Source organism: Manihot esculenta, chromosome 12 (assembly GCF_001659605.2).
Source record: "Manihot esculenta cultivar AM560-2 chromosome 12, M.esculenta_v8, whole genome shotgun sequence".
Lineage (NCBI taxonomy): Eukaryota > Viridiplantae > Streptophyta > Magnoliopsida > Malpighiales > Euphorbiaceae > Manihot > Manihot esculenta.
In genome coordinates, this window is record NC_035172.2 from 9,886,276 (window position 1) to 9,902,749 (window position 16,474).

At 37.0% G+C, this 16,474-nt stretch overlaps 1 protein-coding gene across 1 annotated transcript; it reads right to left on the bottom strand.

Moving 5' to 3' along the window:
• Positions 1-11,969: 11,969 nt before the first annotated feature.
• On the bottom strand, positions 11,970-14,252 carry LOC110627994 (perakine reductase). The gene is made up of 7 exons (XM_021774422.2): positions 14,112-14,252; positions 13,793-13,960; positions 13,464-13,673; positions 13,201-13,373; positions 12,812-12,908; positions 12,579-12,732; positions 11,970-12,347 (listed from the first exon to the last, which is right to left on the bottom strand). The coding sequence occupies exons 1-7, from the start codon at positions 14,169-14,171 to the stop codon at positions 12,160-12,162; spliced, it is 1,050 nt and encodes a 349-aa protein (XP_021630114.1). The 5' UTR covers positions 14,172-14,252; the 3' UTR covers positions 11,970-12,159.
• Between the last annotated feature and the right edge of the window lie 2,222 nt (positions 14,253-16,474).

Consider the following 16,474-nt stretch of genomic DNA (forward strand, 5'->3'; position numbering starts at 1 on the left):
GGAACACACAACATCAAATTTATGGATTCGTTGATGAAGAATCCTGCCACTACCTATGAGCAGCTAAAGGATAAAGCTCAGAAGTACATAAGTCCGGATAATGAAGTCCAGGCATTAAGGGTAAATAAGAGAATGAATCAAAATAAGACTAAAAAATTAGATAAGTAAAGCTACAAAAGTGAAAGGAGTTATCCAATGTCACGTAGTAGGAATGACTGAGGTAAGTTCAAAAACTATACTCCATTAAATGACTCAAGAATACATATAGTTATGTGGATCACAAAAAATGACAAAGAGGTCAGGCCTTGAGAAACGTTGGATGGATGAAAGCGTGGAGACAAGAACAATGCCACAAGGCGGATAACCGTTAGGCGAGACACAAGGTGGGTATCCGCTAAACACATGACCGGTTATTAGTCCCGCTAACTAAGGCATTTTATGCCACAGAAACAAGGAGGGTATCTGCCAATCCCATAACTGGATGTTAGTCTCACTAAATAACGAATTTTATGCCATGGCCACAAGGTGGGTATCCGCTAGGCCCATAACTAGGTGTTAGTCGTGCTAACTAATGCATTTTATGCCAAGACCATAAGGTGGGTATCCACCAGGCCCATAATCGAATGTAAATCCCACTAACTAAGACATTTTATTTCAAGGCCACAAGGCGGGTATTCGCTAAACTCAAGGACCAAGTGTTAGTCCCGCTAACTAAGGTATTTTAAGCTACAGCCACAAAGCGGGTATCCGTTAGGCTTAAGTGTTAGTTCCGCTAACTAAGGCATTTTATGTCAGCTCACAAGGCGGGTATCTGCCAGGCCATGCAACCGGCTGTTAGTCCCGTTTCACAAAAAGTTTCTAAGTGCCCAGGCCACAAGGCGAGTATCCGCCAGGCTACACAACCGGATGTTTGTAACGACCCGGAAACCGGACCGCTACCGGCGCTAGGATCCAGATTGGCATAAGGCCGCCGGGACCCGTACCAAGCCTAACATACCTCCTGTATACCTGTTAAATCCCATACATGATCAAACATATACATAAAAATTTTAAACTTTTTCTTTCATTCACCAAGCTTAACCTGTGCATGCAAACTCATAATCATAAACCCCACACTGGAGCCCTCATCAAATGCTCCAATGAGGTAACATATCATACATTAAGCTTGGTTTACATAAACATCCATAAAACATTTCATTAACAGATCATGTACCAAAAAGGGATTAACCAACATACTAGGGTCAAGCACAACTCTAAACCTCAATAAACATCATTACATTACATTACTGAACTATACTTTACATTACATCATTTTCATGTCCACATCTAACTATTACATAAAACATGACTTCTTATTCTTGCTGACCTCCTGACTCTATCCCGTACCTGCAACCTGGGGGATTAAGGGAATGGGGTGAGCTACTAGAGCCCAATGAGCAGAATAGTAAAAACATTTAAAACATATGCTATCATGGAATGCATCACATCACAGACAAATCACATCAAGGATGAACTTGTCACCAATAGCCCTCTACATAGCATTCCAATATGCCAGGGGCGTAGAATGGGCCTCACTGGTCTTTCTCTTACATTAACATACATAACATTCCTATATGCCAGGGGCGTAGAATGGGCGTCACTGGTCTTTCTCTTACATAGTGCCAGAAGCGTAGAAAGGGCCTCACTGGTCTTTCATACTGTATCATCACCATATCATATCATATCATAGGGAGGGCTAAAGGATCATCCAACATTCATCCACATCATCATCATATTATGCAATGCAATATATTCGTGAATTCTAATGTAAACAACTTAATATATTACATGGCATTCGTGATGCATGAACATGCTCAAATTTATTTATTTGCTTTGGAAATAAAGGTCCATTCTACTCACCTCAGGCTAGCTCTGACAAGACACTGAAGCAGCTATCTCACTGCTGGGGTCCTCAGTTCCTCGGGTCCGAACCTACACAGGTGGACTCAATTGAGGGACCAAACATACATGAACATGACTCTAAATTATTCCCTAAAAACCCCCTAAAACACCTTAAAACAATCATAGAAACATGCAAAGGAAGGCTGAACAGGACACTTTCGGCGGCACCTTCGGTGGCCGAACCTTCCTCCAGATCTGAAAGTCGTGCACCTTCGGCGGCACCTTCGGCGGCCGAAAGTTCCCTCCAGATCCGAAACTCATGCATGTTCGGCAACAGGTTCGGCGGCCGAAACTCCCATCTAGAGCCGAAAGTTCAACTTTTAGGGGCAGGGTTCGGCAGCCGAAAGCTTGCCTCCATAAGCAGGTTTGGCGGCCAAAAGTACCTTCGGCTGCTGAACCTGAGTTCTTCCAAATGGCAGAACTCAGCCTCTTCATGCACACTTTGCCTCCCAAACCATTCAACTCAAATTCAACACTTCCAAAACATGCATACACACATACATAAGCTTATAGGGGTCTCAAACTAACCTAAACCCCAACACAAACACATCAAACATACTTATACAACATACATTAACCATAAAAGCACATAAGTCTTAACTCTAAACAACTAACCTAATCATACATTTCTACCCCATGAACCTTCAAGAAACTTGTTTAAAACATGAAATGGGCTAAGGATCTACTCTTACCTCTTAAAGATCGAGAGGGGAGGCGATTTAAACTTGGAGATGGGAGAAATCTAGCTCCTTAGGTCTCCAAGCTCCAAAACTTGATCTTAGCTCCAAAACTCTTCAAAACCAAGTTAGAACTCGTTAAAACTTGAAAGATTTGAAGAAAATCACCAAAATCAACCATGGGAGAGCATGGACTCACCGTTGGCCGAAAATAGGGGAGAAAGCTCGCCCATTTTCGGCCATGGGGCTTTTTATAGGGGCTGGCCAGACCACCTTCGGAAGCCTAAAGTGCCTCCAAAACTCATGCAAGTTCAGCGGCCGAACCTGAGCCACTTTCGAAAGCCTAACTTGCCCCCCTAAACTATCCCATGTTCGGCGGCTGAACTTGAGGTTCGGCGGCCGAACCTAGAAATGTATCCATGGTCTTTTTCATTTAAAACTCAATTTCCTTCTTACTTAAAACCATATAATACATGAAAACATTTTATTAAAACATGATTTTACCCTTCTAGAGGTTTCTGACATCCGAGATTCCACTAGACAGTAGGAATTCCGATACCGGAGTCTAGCCGGGTATTACAATCTTCCCCCCTTAAGAACATTCGTCCCCCCTTAAGAACATTCGTCCCCGAATGTTCACCAAACAAGCATACATAGCATAAAACATAAACATACATACAAAACACAAAACACTCACCTTAGAAGAGATGAGGATATTGCTGGAGCATGGACTCCCGTGTCTCCCAGGTACACTCTTCGATGTTGTGGTGATTCCAAAGGACTTTCACCATTGGGATTTCCTTATTTCTTAGCTTTCTGATCTGGGTGTCTAGGATCCGTACTGGCTGCTCAACATAGGTGAGATCTTCTAGGATCTCCACATCAGGCTCACTAAGAACCTTGCCCGGATTTGACACAAATTTCCTCAACATGGAAACATGGAAAACCGGATGGATTCTCTCCATTGAAGCAGGTAAGTCCAACTTGTACGATACATTCCCAATCTTTTACAAGATCTCAAAGGGTCCGATGTACCGTGGAGCTAGCTTACCTTTCTTTCCGAACCGAATCACCCCTTTCATCGGAGACACTTTGAGCAATACCAAATCCCCCTCCTGAAACTCTACTTGCCTTCTGCGGACATCTGCATAACTCTTTTGCCTGCTTACAGCAGTCTTGATCCTTTCTCTGATAATGGGCACCACCCTGCTGGTGATTTCTACTAACTCTGGGCCTGCCAAGGCCCTTTCTCCAACTTCTTCCCAGCAGACAGGCGACCTGCACTTCCTTCCATACAAAGCTTCATATGGAGCCATCCCTATGCTAGCATGATAGTTGTTATTGTAGGCAAACTCCACCAAGGATAGATGCTGCCTCCAAGAACCGCCAAAATCTAGCACACACATTCTGAGCATATCTTCTATGGTCTGGATGGTCATCTCTGATTGTCCGTCGGTCTGTGGATGGAAAGCAGTGCTAAAATCCAACCTGGTACCCATAGCATTCTGCAGACTCCGCCAAAACCTGGAGGTGAACTGGGGTCCTCTATCAGACACTATTGAAACAGGAGCCCCATGCAACCTGACAACTTCATCAACAAACACCTGCGCCAATTTATCCACAGAATAGCCACTCCTGACAGGGATGAAGTGAGCAGATTTGGTTAGTCTGTCCACAATCACCCATATGGAGTCCAATCTGTTGGACGTCGCCGGTAACCCCACCACGAAGTCCATAGCAATACTCTCCCATTTTCACTCTAGAATCGGTAGTGGGTTAAGCATTCCAGCCGGCTTCTGATGTTCCAGCTTCACCCTCTGACATACCTCGCAGGCTGACACAAACTGTGCCACTTCTCTTTTCATAGCTGGCCACCAATAAACTCTCTTCAGATCTTGGTACATTTTGGTGGCTCCAGGGTGAACACTATATCTGGCATTATGAGCTTCCCTCATAATGTCTCCCTTCAGACCCATGTCATCTGGCACACATAATCTATTCCCATAGCGGAGGATCCCTTTGCTGTCGAATCTGAACTCTTCGTTCTTGCCTGACTGAACAGTCCTGGCAATCTTCACTAACTCTGGGTCCTCGTGCTGTTTCTGAGCCACCTGCTCCAGAAACACAGGTGTTACTCTCATCTGGGCTATCAAAGCACCTATACCAGACAACTCTAACTGCAACCCTTTGTTAATGAGCTTATGAAACTCTTTCACCACCGGTCTCCTCTCTGCCGTGATATGGGATAAACTGCCAAGTGATTTCCGGCTTAGGGCGTCTGTCACAACATTCGCCTTACCCGGATGGTATTGAATCTTGCAATCATAGTCACTAAACAGTTCTACCCATCTTCTCTGTCTCAAGTTCAACTCTCTCTGACTCAGGATGTACTGCAGGCTTTTATGATCTGTGAAGATCTCACATTTAACCCCATAAAGGTAATGCCTCCACATCTTTGAGTGCAAAGATTACTGCTGCCATCTCTAGGTCATGTGTAGGGTAATTCAACTCGTGCTTCTTCAACTACCTAGAAGCATAAGCAATCACCCTTTCATTCTGCATCAGCACACAACCCAGTCCCACACGGGACGCATCAAAATACACTGTGAAGTCTTCATTACTAGTAGGCAGAGCTAACACCGGTGCCGACGTCAACCTCTTCTTTAGCCCTTCGAAGGTCTCTTCACACTGGTCAGTCCACACAAACCTCTGATTCTTCTTAGTTAACCTGGTCATAGGAGCTACAATCTTAGAGAAGTCATGAACGAACCTCCTGTAGTAACCTGCCAAACCCAAAAAGCTCTTGATCTCTGTCACTGTAGTGGGTCTAGGCCAGTTAGCCACAGCTTCTACCTTCTTGGGGTCCATTTCTATTCCATTTTCCGATACAACATGCCCCAAGAAAGAGATGCTCCTCAACCAGAACTCACACTTGGAGAACTTGGCATACAAGCCGTGTTCCCTCAAGGTCTGCAAAACTAACCTCAGATGATGGGCATGCTCCTCTGCATTCCTGGAATACACTAAGATATCATCTATGAAGACAATAATGAAGTGATCCAGATACTGACTGAAAACTCTGTTCATGAGGTCCATGAATGCTGCAGGGGCATTGGTTAACCCGAATGACATCACAAGGAACTCATAGTGCCCATATCTGGTTCTGAACGCCGTCTTCGGCACATCTTCCTCTCTTATTCTCAACTGATGGTACCCGGACCTCAGATCTATCTTGGAGAAACACCCTGCTCCTGCTAACTGGTCAAATAGATCGTCGATCCTCGGCAATAGGTACTTATTCTTGGTAGTGACTTTGTTCAACTGCCTGTAGTCGATACAAAGTCTAAGGGATCCATCCTTCTTTCTTACAAACAGTACTAGAGTATCCCAAGGCGAGGTACTCGGTCGGATGAAGCCCTTATCTACCAGCTCTTGCAACTGCTCCTTAAGCTCCTTCAATTCAGCTGGTGCCATCCTGTAGGGAGGGATAGAGATCGGTCTGCCTTAGCTGCTCAAATTCAATCATCTTCAACTCCCTTGAACTGTCAGAGAAAGCCCATCCTGCAAACTTATTAGCGAACTCTTCCCATGATAGGCTATCCAACCTCGGGTTCACATAGTTTTTAAACCACTCACGGGCCTTCTTGCACTTCAGTGTGAACCCAGCCATCTGAATGGCTCTACTATCATCAGCCCCTAACTCATCTGTAATCATCTTGACCGTCCTGAGGTACTCAAACGGGTCATCACCTGTTTCATACTTAGGAGCATCCAACTTCAAGTAGTCGGTCATCTTGACCTTGCTCCCTCCAGATGAGCTAGGTTTAGATATTTGGATTTCTGGGACCATAGGTTCTGTTGGTGGTGGAGGAGGTGCAACATCCCCTGGGTTAGGGTTTGCTGTACCTGGAAAGAAAGATGGGGGTGGGTACTGTGGGTACTGTGGGTATGGTGGGTAGAAGGTGGGTATGGCATGTGAGAAGGGTAAGGGTTAAAGCTGGGGTAATCCGATGTACCTCCCATCGAATACCCGGGATTCTGTGAAAAGGGTGGGTATTGGGGTGGCTGAATAAACCCCGAGGCCTGAGTGCCTCCTTGAGACTCTCCCATGCCCTCTTCAGACATGCTCACACTAAGACTGCCATCCCTCCTCTGATCCACATCCATATCATCCCCCACATCTTCTGACATTCCACCCTGAACTGTTCCCCTTCTGCTCACATCAAAAGACCTTCTAGGGTCCCTTGATGTTCTCTCCCTGCTAGACCTGCAGGACATTGCCCTTGGCAATGCAGGAGGACGGGCATCCGTGCCCTCATCCTGAGGTGGTACTCCAGTCAATCGTGCAGATCGACGAGTTCCTCTCATCTTGCTTACTGAAAAATAGCACACATCACATAAAACATTAGCATCATATGGTTCATGTGGAAGCACATGAACCCGCAGCACATACATCACATACATAGCATATCATCAAAGCACATGCATAAAATCATGGCATTTCACATCATCATTCAAGACAGGACTCTACATCCTATCCTAATGGACATGATTTTCCTATTGTGATTAACCTTCTAGAACATCTATGAGCCCGACACACTATAGGTCCGACCATATGAACCTAGGGCTTTGATACCAATCTGTAACGACCCGGAAATCGGACCACTACCGACGCTAGGATCCAGATCGGCATAAGGCCACCGGGACCCGTAGCAAGCCTAACATACCTCCTGTATACCTGTTAAATCCCATACATGATCAAACATATACATAAAAATTTTAAACTTTTTCTTTCATTCACCAAGTTTAACCTGTGCATGCACAACTCATAATCATAAACCCCACACTGGAGCCCTCATCAAATGCTCCAATGGGGTAACATATCATACATTAAGCTTAGTTTACATAAACATCCATAAAACATTTCATTAACAGATCATGTACCAAAAAGGGATTAACCAACATACTAGGGTCAAGCACAACTCTAAACCTCAATAAACATCATTACATTACATTACTGAACTATACTTTACATTACATCATTTTCATGTCCACATCTAACTATTACATAAAACATGACTTCTTATTCTTGCTGACCTCCTGACTCTATCCCGTACCTGCAACCTGGGGGATTAAGGGAATGGGGTGAGCTACTAGAGCCCAGTGAGCAGAATAGTAAAAACATTTAAAACATATGCTATCATGGAATGCATCACATCACAGACAAATCACATCAAGGATGAACTTGTCACCAATAGCCCTCTACATAGCATTCCAATGTGCCAGAGGCGTATAATGGGCCTCACTGGTCTTTCTCTTACATTAACATACATAACATTCCTATATGCCAGGGGCGTAGAATGGGCCTCACTGGTCTTTCTCTTACATAGTGCCAGGGGCGTAGAATGGGTCTCACTGGTCTTTCATACCGTATCATCACCATATCATATCATATCATAGGGAGGGCTAAAGGATCATCCAACATTCATCCACATCATCATCATATTATGCAATGCAACATATTCGTGAATTCTAATGCAAACAACCTAATATATTACATGGCATTCGTGATGCATGAACATGCTCAAATTTATTTATTTGCTTTGGAAATAAAGGTCCATTCTACTCACCTCAGGCTAGCTCTGACAAGACACTAAAGCAACTATCTCACTGCTGGGGTCCTCGGTTCCTCGGGTCTGAACCTACACAGGTGGACTCAAATGAGGGACCAAACATACATGAACATGACTCTAAACTATTCTCCAAAAACCCCCTAAAACACCTTAAAACAATCATAGAAAACATGCAAAGGAAGGCTGAACATGACACTTTCGGCGGCACCTTCGGCGGCCGAACCTTCCTCCAGATCCGAAAGTCATGCACCTTTGGCGGCACCTTCAGCGGCCGAAAGTTCCCTCCAGATCCAAAACTCATGCATGTTCGGCGGCAGGTTCGGCGGCCGAAACTCCCATCCAGAGCTGAAAGTCCAACTTTCGGGGGCAGGGTTCGGCAGCTGAAAGCTTACCTCCACAGGCAGGTTCGGCGGCCGAAAGTACCTTCGGCTGCCGAACCTGAGTTCTTCCAAATGGCAGAACTCAGCCTCTTCATGTACACTTTGCCTCCCAAACCATTCAACTCAAATCCAACACTTTCCAAAACATGCATACACACATACATAAGCTTATAGGGGTCTCAAACTAACCTAAACCCCAACACAAAAACATCAAACATACTTATACAACATACATTAACCATAAAAGCACTTAAGTCTTAACTCTAAACAACTAACCTAATCATGCATTTCTACCCCATGAACCTTCAAGAAACTTGTTTAAAACATGAAATGGGCTAAGGATCTACTCTTACCTCTTGAAGATCGAGAGGGGAGGCAATCTAAACTTGGAGATGGGAGAAATCTAGCTCCTTGGGTCTCCAAGCTCCAAAACTTGATCTTAGCTCCAAAACTCTTCAAAACCAAGTTAGAACTCGTTAAAACTTGTAAGATTTGAAGAAAATCATCAAAATCAACCATAGGAGAGCATGGACTCACCGTTGGCCGAAAATAGGGGAGAAAGCTCGCCCGTTTTCAGCCATGGGGCCTTTTATAGGGGCTAGCCAGACCACCTTCGGAAGCCTAAAGTGCCTCCAAAACTCATGCAAGTTCGGCGTCCGAACATGAGGTTCGGCGGCCGAACCTGAGCCACTTTCGGAAGCCTAACTTGCCCCCTAAACTATCCCATGTTCGGCGGCCGAACCTGAAAATGTCTCCATGGTCTTTTTCATTTAAAACTCAATTTCCTTCTTACTTAAAACCATATAATACATGAAAACATTTTATTAAAACATGATTTTACCCTTCTAGAGGTTTCCGACATCTGAGATTCCACTGGACGTTAGGAATTCCGATACCGGAGTCTAGCCGGGTATTACAATGTTAGTCCTATTTCATAAAAAGTTTCTAAGGAATTTTATACCCAAGCCTTAAGCTAAGTATCCACCAGGCCACGTAACCAGGTGTTAGTCCCATTTCACAAAAAAATTTTAAGGCATTTTATGCCTAGGCCATAAGACGAGTATCCGCCAGGCCATGCAACCGAGTGTTATTCCCATTTTACAAAAAGTTTCTAAGGCATTTTATACCCAAGCCATAAGGTGGGTATCTACTAGGCTACACAACTGGTTGTTAGTCCTGTTTCACAAAAAGTTTCTAAGGCAATTTATGCCCAGGCCACAAGGCAGGTAACCACCAAGCAAGTCTTAGGGTGTTAGTCCCAAAAGATAAAAGCAAGTTTTTGCCAAAAAGTGCCTCAAGGCAGATAACTGCCAGGTGAGCCTTCGAGTGTTAGTCTCAAAAGACAAAGACAAGTTTCTGCTAAAAAGCGCCTCAAGGAGGGTAACCGTCAAGCGAGTTTTCAGGTATTAGTCTCAAAAGACAAAGGCAAGTTTCTACTAAAAAGTGCCTCAAGGCGGGTAACCGCCTGACGAGTCTTCGGGTGTTAGTCCTAAAAGACAAAGGTAAGTTTTTGCTAGAAAGCGCCACAAGGTGTGTAATTGCCAGGCGGGTCTTTAGATATTAGTCCCAAAAGACAAAGATAAATTTTTGCCAAAAAAGCACCACAAGGTGGGTAACCGCTAGGTGAGTTTTCGGGTGGTGTTAGTCCCAAAACTGTAGAAAACAGTTGTAAACTTCAAATCTGAAGGATCAAAGACCGATGGAGGAACTTCTAATATGACACAATATTTACCCAAAGGGTGTCATGGTTATCACCACATGATAGAGCCACACGGCAAGACTCTAGTAAGCTATGGCATGCGGTTGCAGAAGTCTCACCCATAAAAAAGAAGGTTAGGACATCATAACACTCGGTGTTTAGAACGCCAATATTTTCTCTCTTAAATAGATCGAGTCTTCACATAAAATTACCGTTAGCAGATACAATATAATAGATTCCTATTACACTTATAATCAAGAGATCTTCTATCCATTGGCCGGTACCAATCAGATTTTCAGGAAATGCGATAACTAACTCCATCTTTTTATAATTATGGACAACATTTCAAACAAAAGTTTTTATTTTTCTAATTATGGAGCATAACCTAAAAATAAAAAGCATATTACATATTCAACATTTGCTTCCATTGTATCATTTTGAATTATCTAAGTAAAGAAAGAAAAGTCATATGAATTTAATATCTTAAAAGTAATAAAACACTAGCATTTTCACTGAACCTTTGTTTGAAATGCCAAATTTTGACGAAATTCAAAAGAAATGAATTGTTTTTCTCAAATTTTTGTGTTCAGAAAAATCAATATAAAAATTTAATTCTCTTAAATTTTTGTGATAAGTGATTTTGAATTAAAAAGTAAATCTTATAAAAATTGTTAGAATTTTGTAACAAATAATTTCACTTAAAGTTATTTATATCAAAATTACTTAATTAGTCCTTGAATTTTTTTTCTTTTATCCTTTATTTTTTATTTTAATTTTAAATTTATTTCTTATTTTTAATTAATAATTTCTTTTTACAAAAATTATTTTAATTTAATAGTGACTATTAATATTTATACATTTATAATTATTATTAAAAATTTGTTATATTGTTTTGTTAATTTAAAAAAATTATATTTTTAATGGTAAAAAATTATGTAAAATTTAGATTTTAAATTTTATAAAAATATTAATAATATTTTTTCAATGAATGTGATAAAAATGATAATTATCTATAAGAATAAATATTTATGTTTAGTTTAAAAATAAAAAGAATGATGAATAAATTAAATTAATTTGAATTTTATTATTAATTTGTCTAATATAAAAAATTTCTATTGAATTCTATTATATTTAAATTGCTTCCCAACAAATATTCTTTCATGAATAAAAATAAATTGAATTTTATTAATAAAATTTAATTCTTTTCTTAAAAAAATTGTATACTAAAGAAGAGCTAAAAGATTTTAAAATTTATTTATTTAAAATTCTGTTTGTTTGTGAAAAATATATAACTTATATTCATGAAAAATATTTTTTACGAAAAATGTTTTCATAGAAAAATTTTCTATGAAAACAGAAATTTTTTTTAATAAAATAATTTATTTTTCATTGTTTCATTTTAATTTTAAAAAATAAAATATAGTAACAAATATATATATAGAAATATAGATATTCTAATAAGGTCAAACGGTAAAAAATAAATTTCTCTTTTAAAAGGATAAAATTATTTAAAATAATTTATTTTTTTAATTAAAAAATATTTTTTATTAAAATAATTTTTTTAAATACTCTAAATATCAGAAAATGTGAAAAATGTTGTCCTCAAACATATTTTCCAAACAACAAGTGAAGTCTTAAATGATAAAAAAAAATTCAACTGCATCACGCAGATTATTATCTAGTAATATATATTACCAAGTTCCAACATTTTGACATATTATTAGAAACAAGATTATTAAAAGGCAATAATCCACCGTTTAGCGTCATACACAGAAACATAGTTCAAGTGGGAATTAAAGCACTTTCCCACTTTGATTGTATAGAGAAATTCAGGCTGAGAAATGGCTATCTCTTGGTGGAGTATCAGCAAACTTCCATGTATATTGGGTGTATGGTGTTCTAACTCCAGCAACTTCATTTGGAGGAACTGCATCACTAATCTCCTTCAACTCTTCTTTTGTGAGTTTTACTCTCAAAGCTCCAATATTGTCCTTCAGATTTTTAATCTTTGTAGTCCCTAATTAAATAATTTCAACTTCAGAAAATTAACAATCTACTAATTAATATATAAAAAAAAAAATACTAAAAGGTAGGATAAAATTACATAAATCTCTATTTTCTTAATCGGTAATCTCGAATTCGAACGTATAAAATAATTTTAAAATTTGGTAATATTACATGGTTTAGACTAAAAAAAGAAAAAGAAAATTGAAAACCTCAGTAATTGAAGAAGGAGAAGTTTTCTCACCAGGGATTGGAACGACATCGTCCCCTTGATTAAGAACCCATGCAAGAGCAAGCTGAGCAGTAGTACATCCATATTTTCTTGCCAAATTTTCTAGTCGAGCATATATTAACTTATTCTTTTCCAGATTTTCTCCTATGAACCTTGGTTGAAATTTCTGAATAAGGAAACTAGGTCATTTATAATATCATTATCAGGTATTTGTTGAGTCAAATGAGAGACAAGAAAAATATTACCAGAAGTGTCTCTGAAGGCAAACTTTCCACAACTGCTTTGCCTCCAAAAAACCCTTGACCAAGAGGACTGTATGTAACTATTCCAATTCCAAGTTTCCTACTCATTTTTCATAGGCAGTGATTGTCACATATAGGAATATAACGAATAGAATATGTGAAATTGATACTATTTAAATTTAAATGATATTAACATTTTTTTTTAATTGAGAATTGAGAGAGTAAGATCTAAAATCTCTTAAATTTATATCCGTTCGGATATATTACCGCCGTAGTCCGGCGGTAAGTCTAAATATTATTAATATTATTTGAATTCATATTTTAACCTTAGTAATAATAATAACAATTAATTAATAATAATGTTAAATGTACAAAATGATAAGAAAAAGAACCTGCAGAGTGGAATTATTTCTTCCTCAATGTCACGGGACCAGAGGGACCATTCCATCTGCACAGCAGTAATCGGATGAACTGCATGTGCCCTCATTATAGTGTCAGGGCTTGCCTCAGATAGTCCAATGTACTTAATTTTCCCTTCTTCTACTAACTTTACGAGCTCTTCCATCTGTAAAACCCAATATTAATTGCATCATAATCAAAGCTCCAAACCCTGAATTTGGAGAGTTTGTAAATCACAAGGAAAAAAACGACATACCGTTTCTTCTATTGGTACTGAAGTGTCCACTCGATGTTGATAGTAGAGATCAATATAATCCAAGCCAAGACGGTTTAGACTAGCCTCACAGCATGCACGAACATATTCAGGTTTGCCATTGATTCCGCTGCTTGTATAATCAGAACCCTTTAAAACTATGCCAAATTTTGTAGCCAACTGAATCTTTTCTCTGGGCAATTGCTTCAATGCCTGAAGATACAAATTTGAGATAACTATGAGATTTTATTCATGGTTTAAGGCAAATTCGGATTTCAATTATGTTCAAGATAATCAAATATAAACACTGAAAAAATTAAATTGAACAATACCTTACCAACCAGGATTTCATTAGTGCGAAATCCATATACATCGGCCGTGTCAAAAAATGTAATTCCTGAATCGAATGCTTCCTTAATGATTGAAATTCCAACCTCATCGGAGACAGGGGCGCTGTACCCACCACTCAGTCCCATACACCCAAAGCCTAGTTTGGAGACCTGAGAGTGAAAATTATCAAATTAAAGGAAAACTCAGAAATATTTTCTTGCCCACTTGTTAAAATTTTAGCAGAAATAAATAGGGTATCAAAAACTAAATAAAAAAAAAAAAAGAGAGAGAGAGAGAGAGATGAGTGAAGGTTTTTATTACCTCTAATCCTTGGCAACCTAGTTTCATCCTTGGAATTACAACTCTTTGTTCTCCAGCCATCGTTGCTCAAGATAATGTGTTTCTTTCTTGGCTTTTGCTGTGGTTGAGGAGTATGTTTATTCTACATTATATATAGAGGGAGACGCACATCATCAAACGTCAGAAACTTGACTCAGTTTCCTTTTTGTCGTCATTAACATGACCCTGCCTCTAATTTGGACAAAATGTGATCATGTGATGGCGTTCAATATTTGATTTTTGACTCTCAAGTTCGTTTTCCTTCTTTTTACTCCATCTATCCAAATAGACAAAACTCTAATGCTAATTAATTAATAAATAATTTTTATTCAAACTCAATGTATGAAATATTTAAAATATAAAAAGTGTGAATTATTTCACATATATTTTTTTAAGCGGATACAATATAGCTTTAACAATTAGTTTTTAAGTTTATATGAATATAATTATTTTAAAAAAAATACTCATTTAAATGAATTTTGACATAAAGTAATTAGTCTTAAACTTTACGACAGATTTAAATCGGATTTAATTTTTACTGGCCATGTCTGATAGAGACTTACGATAGTTTTTTGAAAAGAAAATTTCGAGACGTATGACTTTCAAAAATGTGACAAAGATCGTAAGTCTAGTAACAAAATTCAATATGAAAATTCCATCGTTTAGAGAGTTAATTTTATATTTTAATTATTTTTTTGAATATTTTGAATATTTACATAATTTTGCTTATTTGAATTTTATTTTTATTATAAATAGTTTCCATTTAACTCACTTTCTTTAATTTTTTAAAATTTTAATAAGATTTTTAATTTTTTAATCTATTTTTTCTATTATTTCGACTTTTCTTGAAGGAATCTAAATAGTTTTTTTACCGTATTTACATGAATTTAATATATATTTTATAATAATAAAGACATTTAAGTGAAAAATAAGTGAGATTAAAATATATTTAGCATTAAATTACCATGTCTTGCCATTGAGAAAACTTGCATTCTTAGATTTTAGAAATTAAATTATTTAATTCCTACCTTTGTCCAAGTAAATATGCATCATGTAAATTCAGACGAGACTTAATTTAAGTTGAGTCAGCCTCTCCATCTCTGAGAAAAGAAAAGTATGATATTAGTAAATGGAAATGTCTAGGTCTTTCATTATAGATGACTTCCTGCCTCTACAAAATTGACTAATGGATGCATATAATTTAGATAAGTGTTATCTAGAAGATAGATTTTCTGGTTTATTATTAAAATAATATTAAAAATAAACTATTTACTAATTTAACATGGTTTTGAAATAAATTACAAATGTTTTGAAATAATTTACAAATATTATTGATTTAAGAAAATGTCATTTGAATAAATACTTTTTCTTTTAAGTTAGTGCTTACTCAATTGGTGTTTTTTAGATTAAATTTCAGAAAATATTAATTAAAGTGTCGCTTTCAAAATCATTTTATTTTTTAGACTTTGACTATTATTTTCCAAAGCAATGGTTACTCTCACTATCATTTCAAACTTAAAAACACTTATTCAATTAATTTTTTTTTGAACTAATGCAAATGAAAAAAAAAAAATTTATGTACTGTTATTTTCTAAAGCAAACATGAATTTTATAAGTAACTTTAAAATTGCTTTAAATTTTAATAAATTATACTTGATCCTTGATTTCAAGGTATAATTAATGAATTAATTTTTTTATTTTTTAAAAAAATATTTAAATCTTTTTATAATTAATTAAAATATTTAAAATATTTTATAAACATTTAAACTTTTATCAACGTACATGAAACTTTTTATTTTGAATAAATTATACTTAATTTTTAAATTTTAATATAATTAATAAATTATTTTTTATAATTTTAAAATTAAACCTTTAAATTTCTTTATATTTAATCCGTAAAAATTTATGATACTTTTATTTGTCATAACCGTTAGTTTAAAATTATTTGATAATCAAATTTTTAAAAATATAATTTTTTTAAATTATTTTTTTGTAAAGTTTATAATCTATTTAAATATATTTGATCCCATAAAAAATTATTGAAGTTGTAAGCTTTTTTAGAAAGTGAATAAAAGAAACTATTTTTTAAAAATTTTGAAGTTATTAGGTACTAAAGTATTTAATGAGTAAAAATTAAAAAATAAAAATATTAAAAAATAGTTGAATGATATAATTTAGACTGAAGGTACTAGAAACTTAAGTAATTTTTAAAATAAAAATGAATGATCAAATGTTTAAATTTTAATGGAAATAAATCTAATTAAATTTTAATACTTTTATTAAAAGATTAAGTAAGTGTAATTTAAAATTTTAGATCAATTAAATCCTTATATTTTTATTAAGAG

Excerpts from the sequence above, each read along its gene's own strand:
- LOC110627994 (XM_021774422.2), bottom strand. The coding sequence starts at position 14,171 with ATGGCTGGAGAACAAAGAGTTGTAATTCCAAGGATGAAACTAGGTTGC. Across the intron at positions 13,961-14,111 it reads TAGGTTGCCAAGGATTAGAG|GTCTCCAAACTAGGCTTTGG; the intron begins GTAATAAAAACC and ends TTTCACTCTCAG. Across the intron at positions 12,909-13,200 it reads GAAATAATTCCACTCTGCAG|GAAACTTGGAATTGGAATAG; the intron begins GTTCTTTTTCTT and ends AAAAATGAGTAG.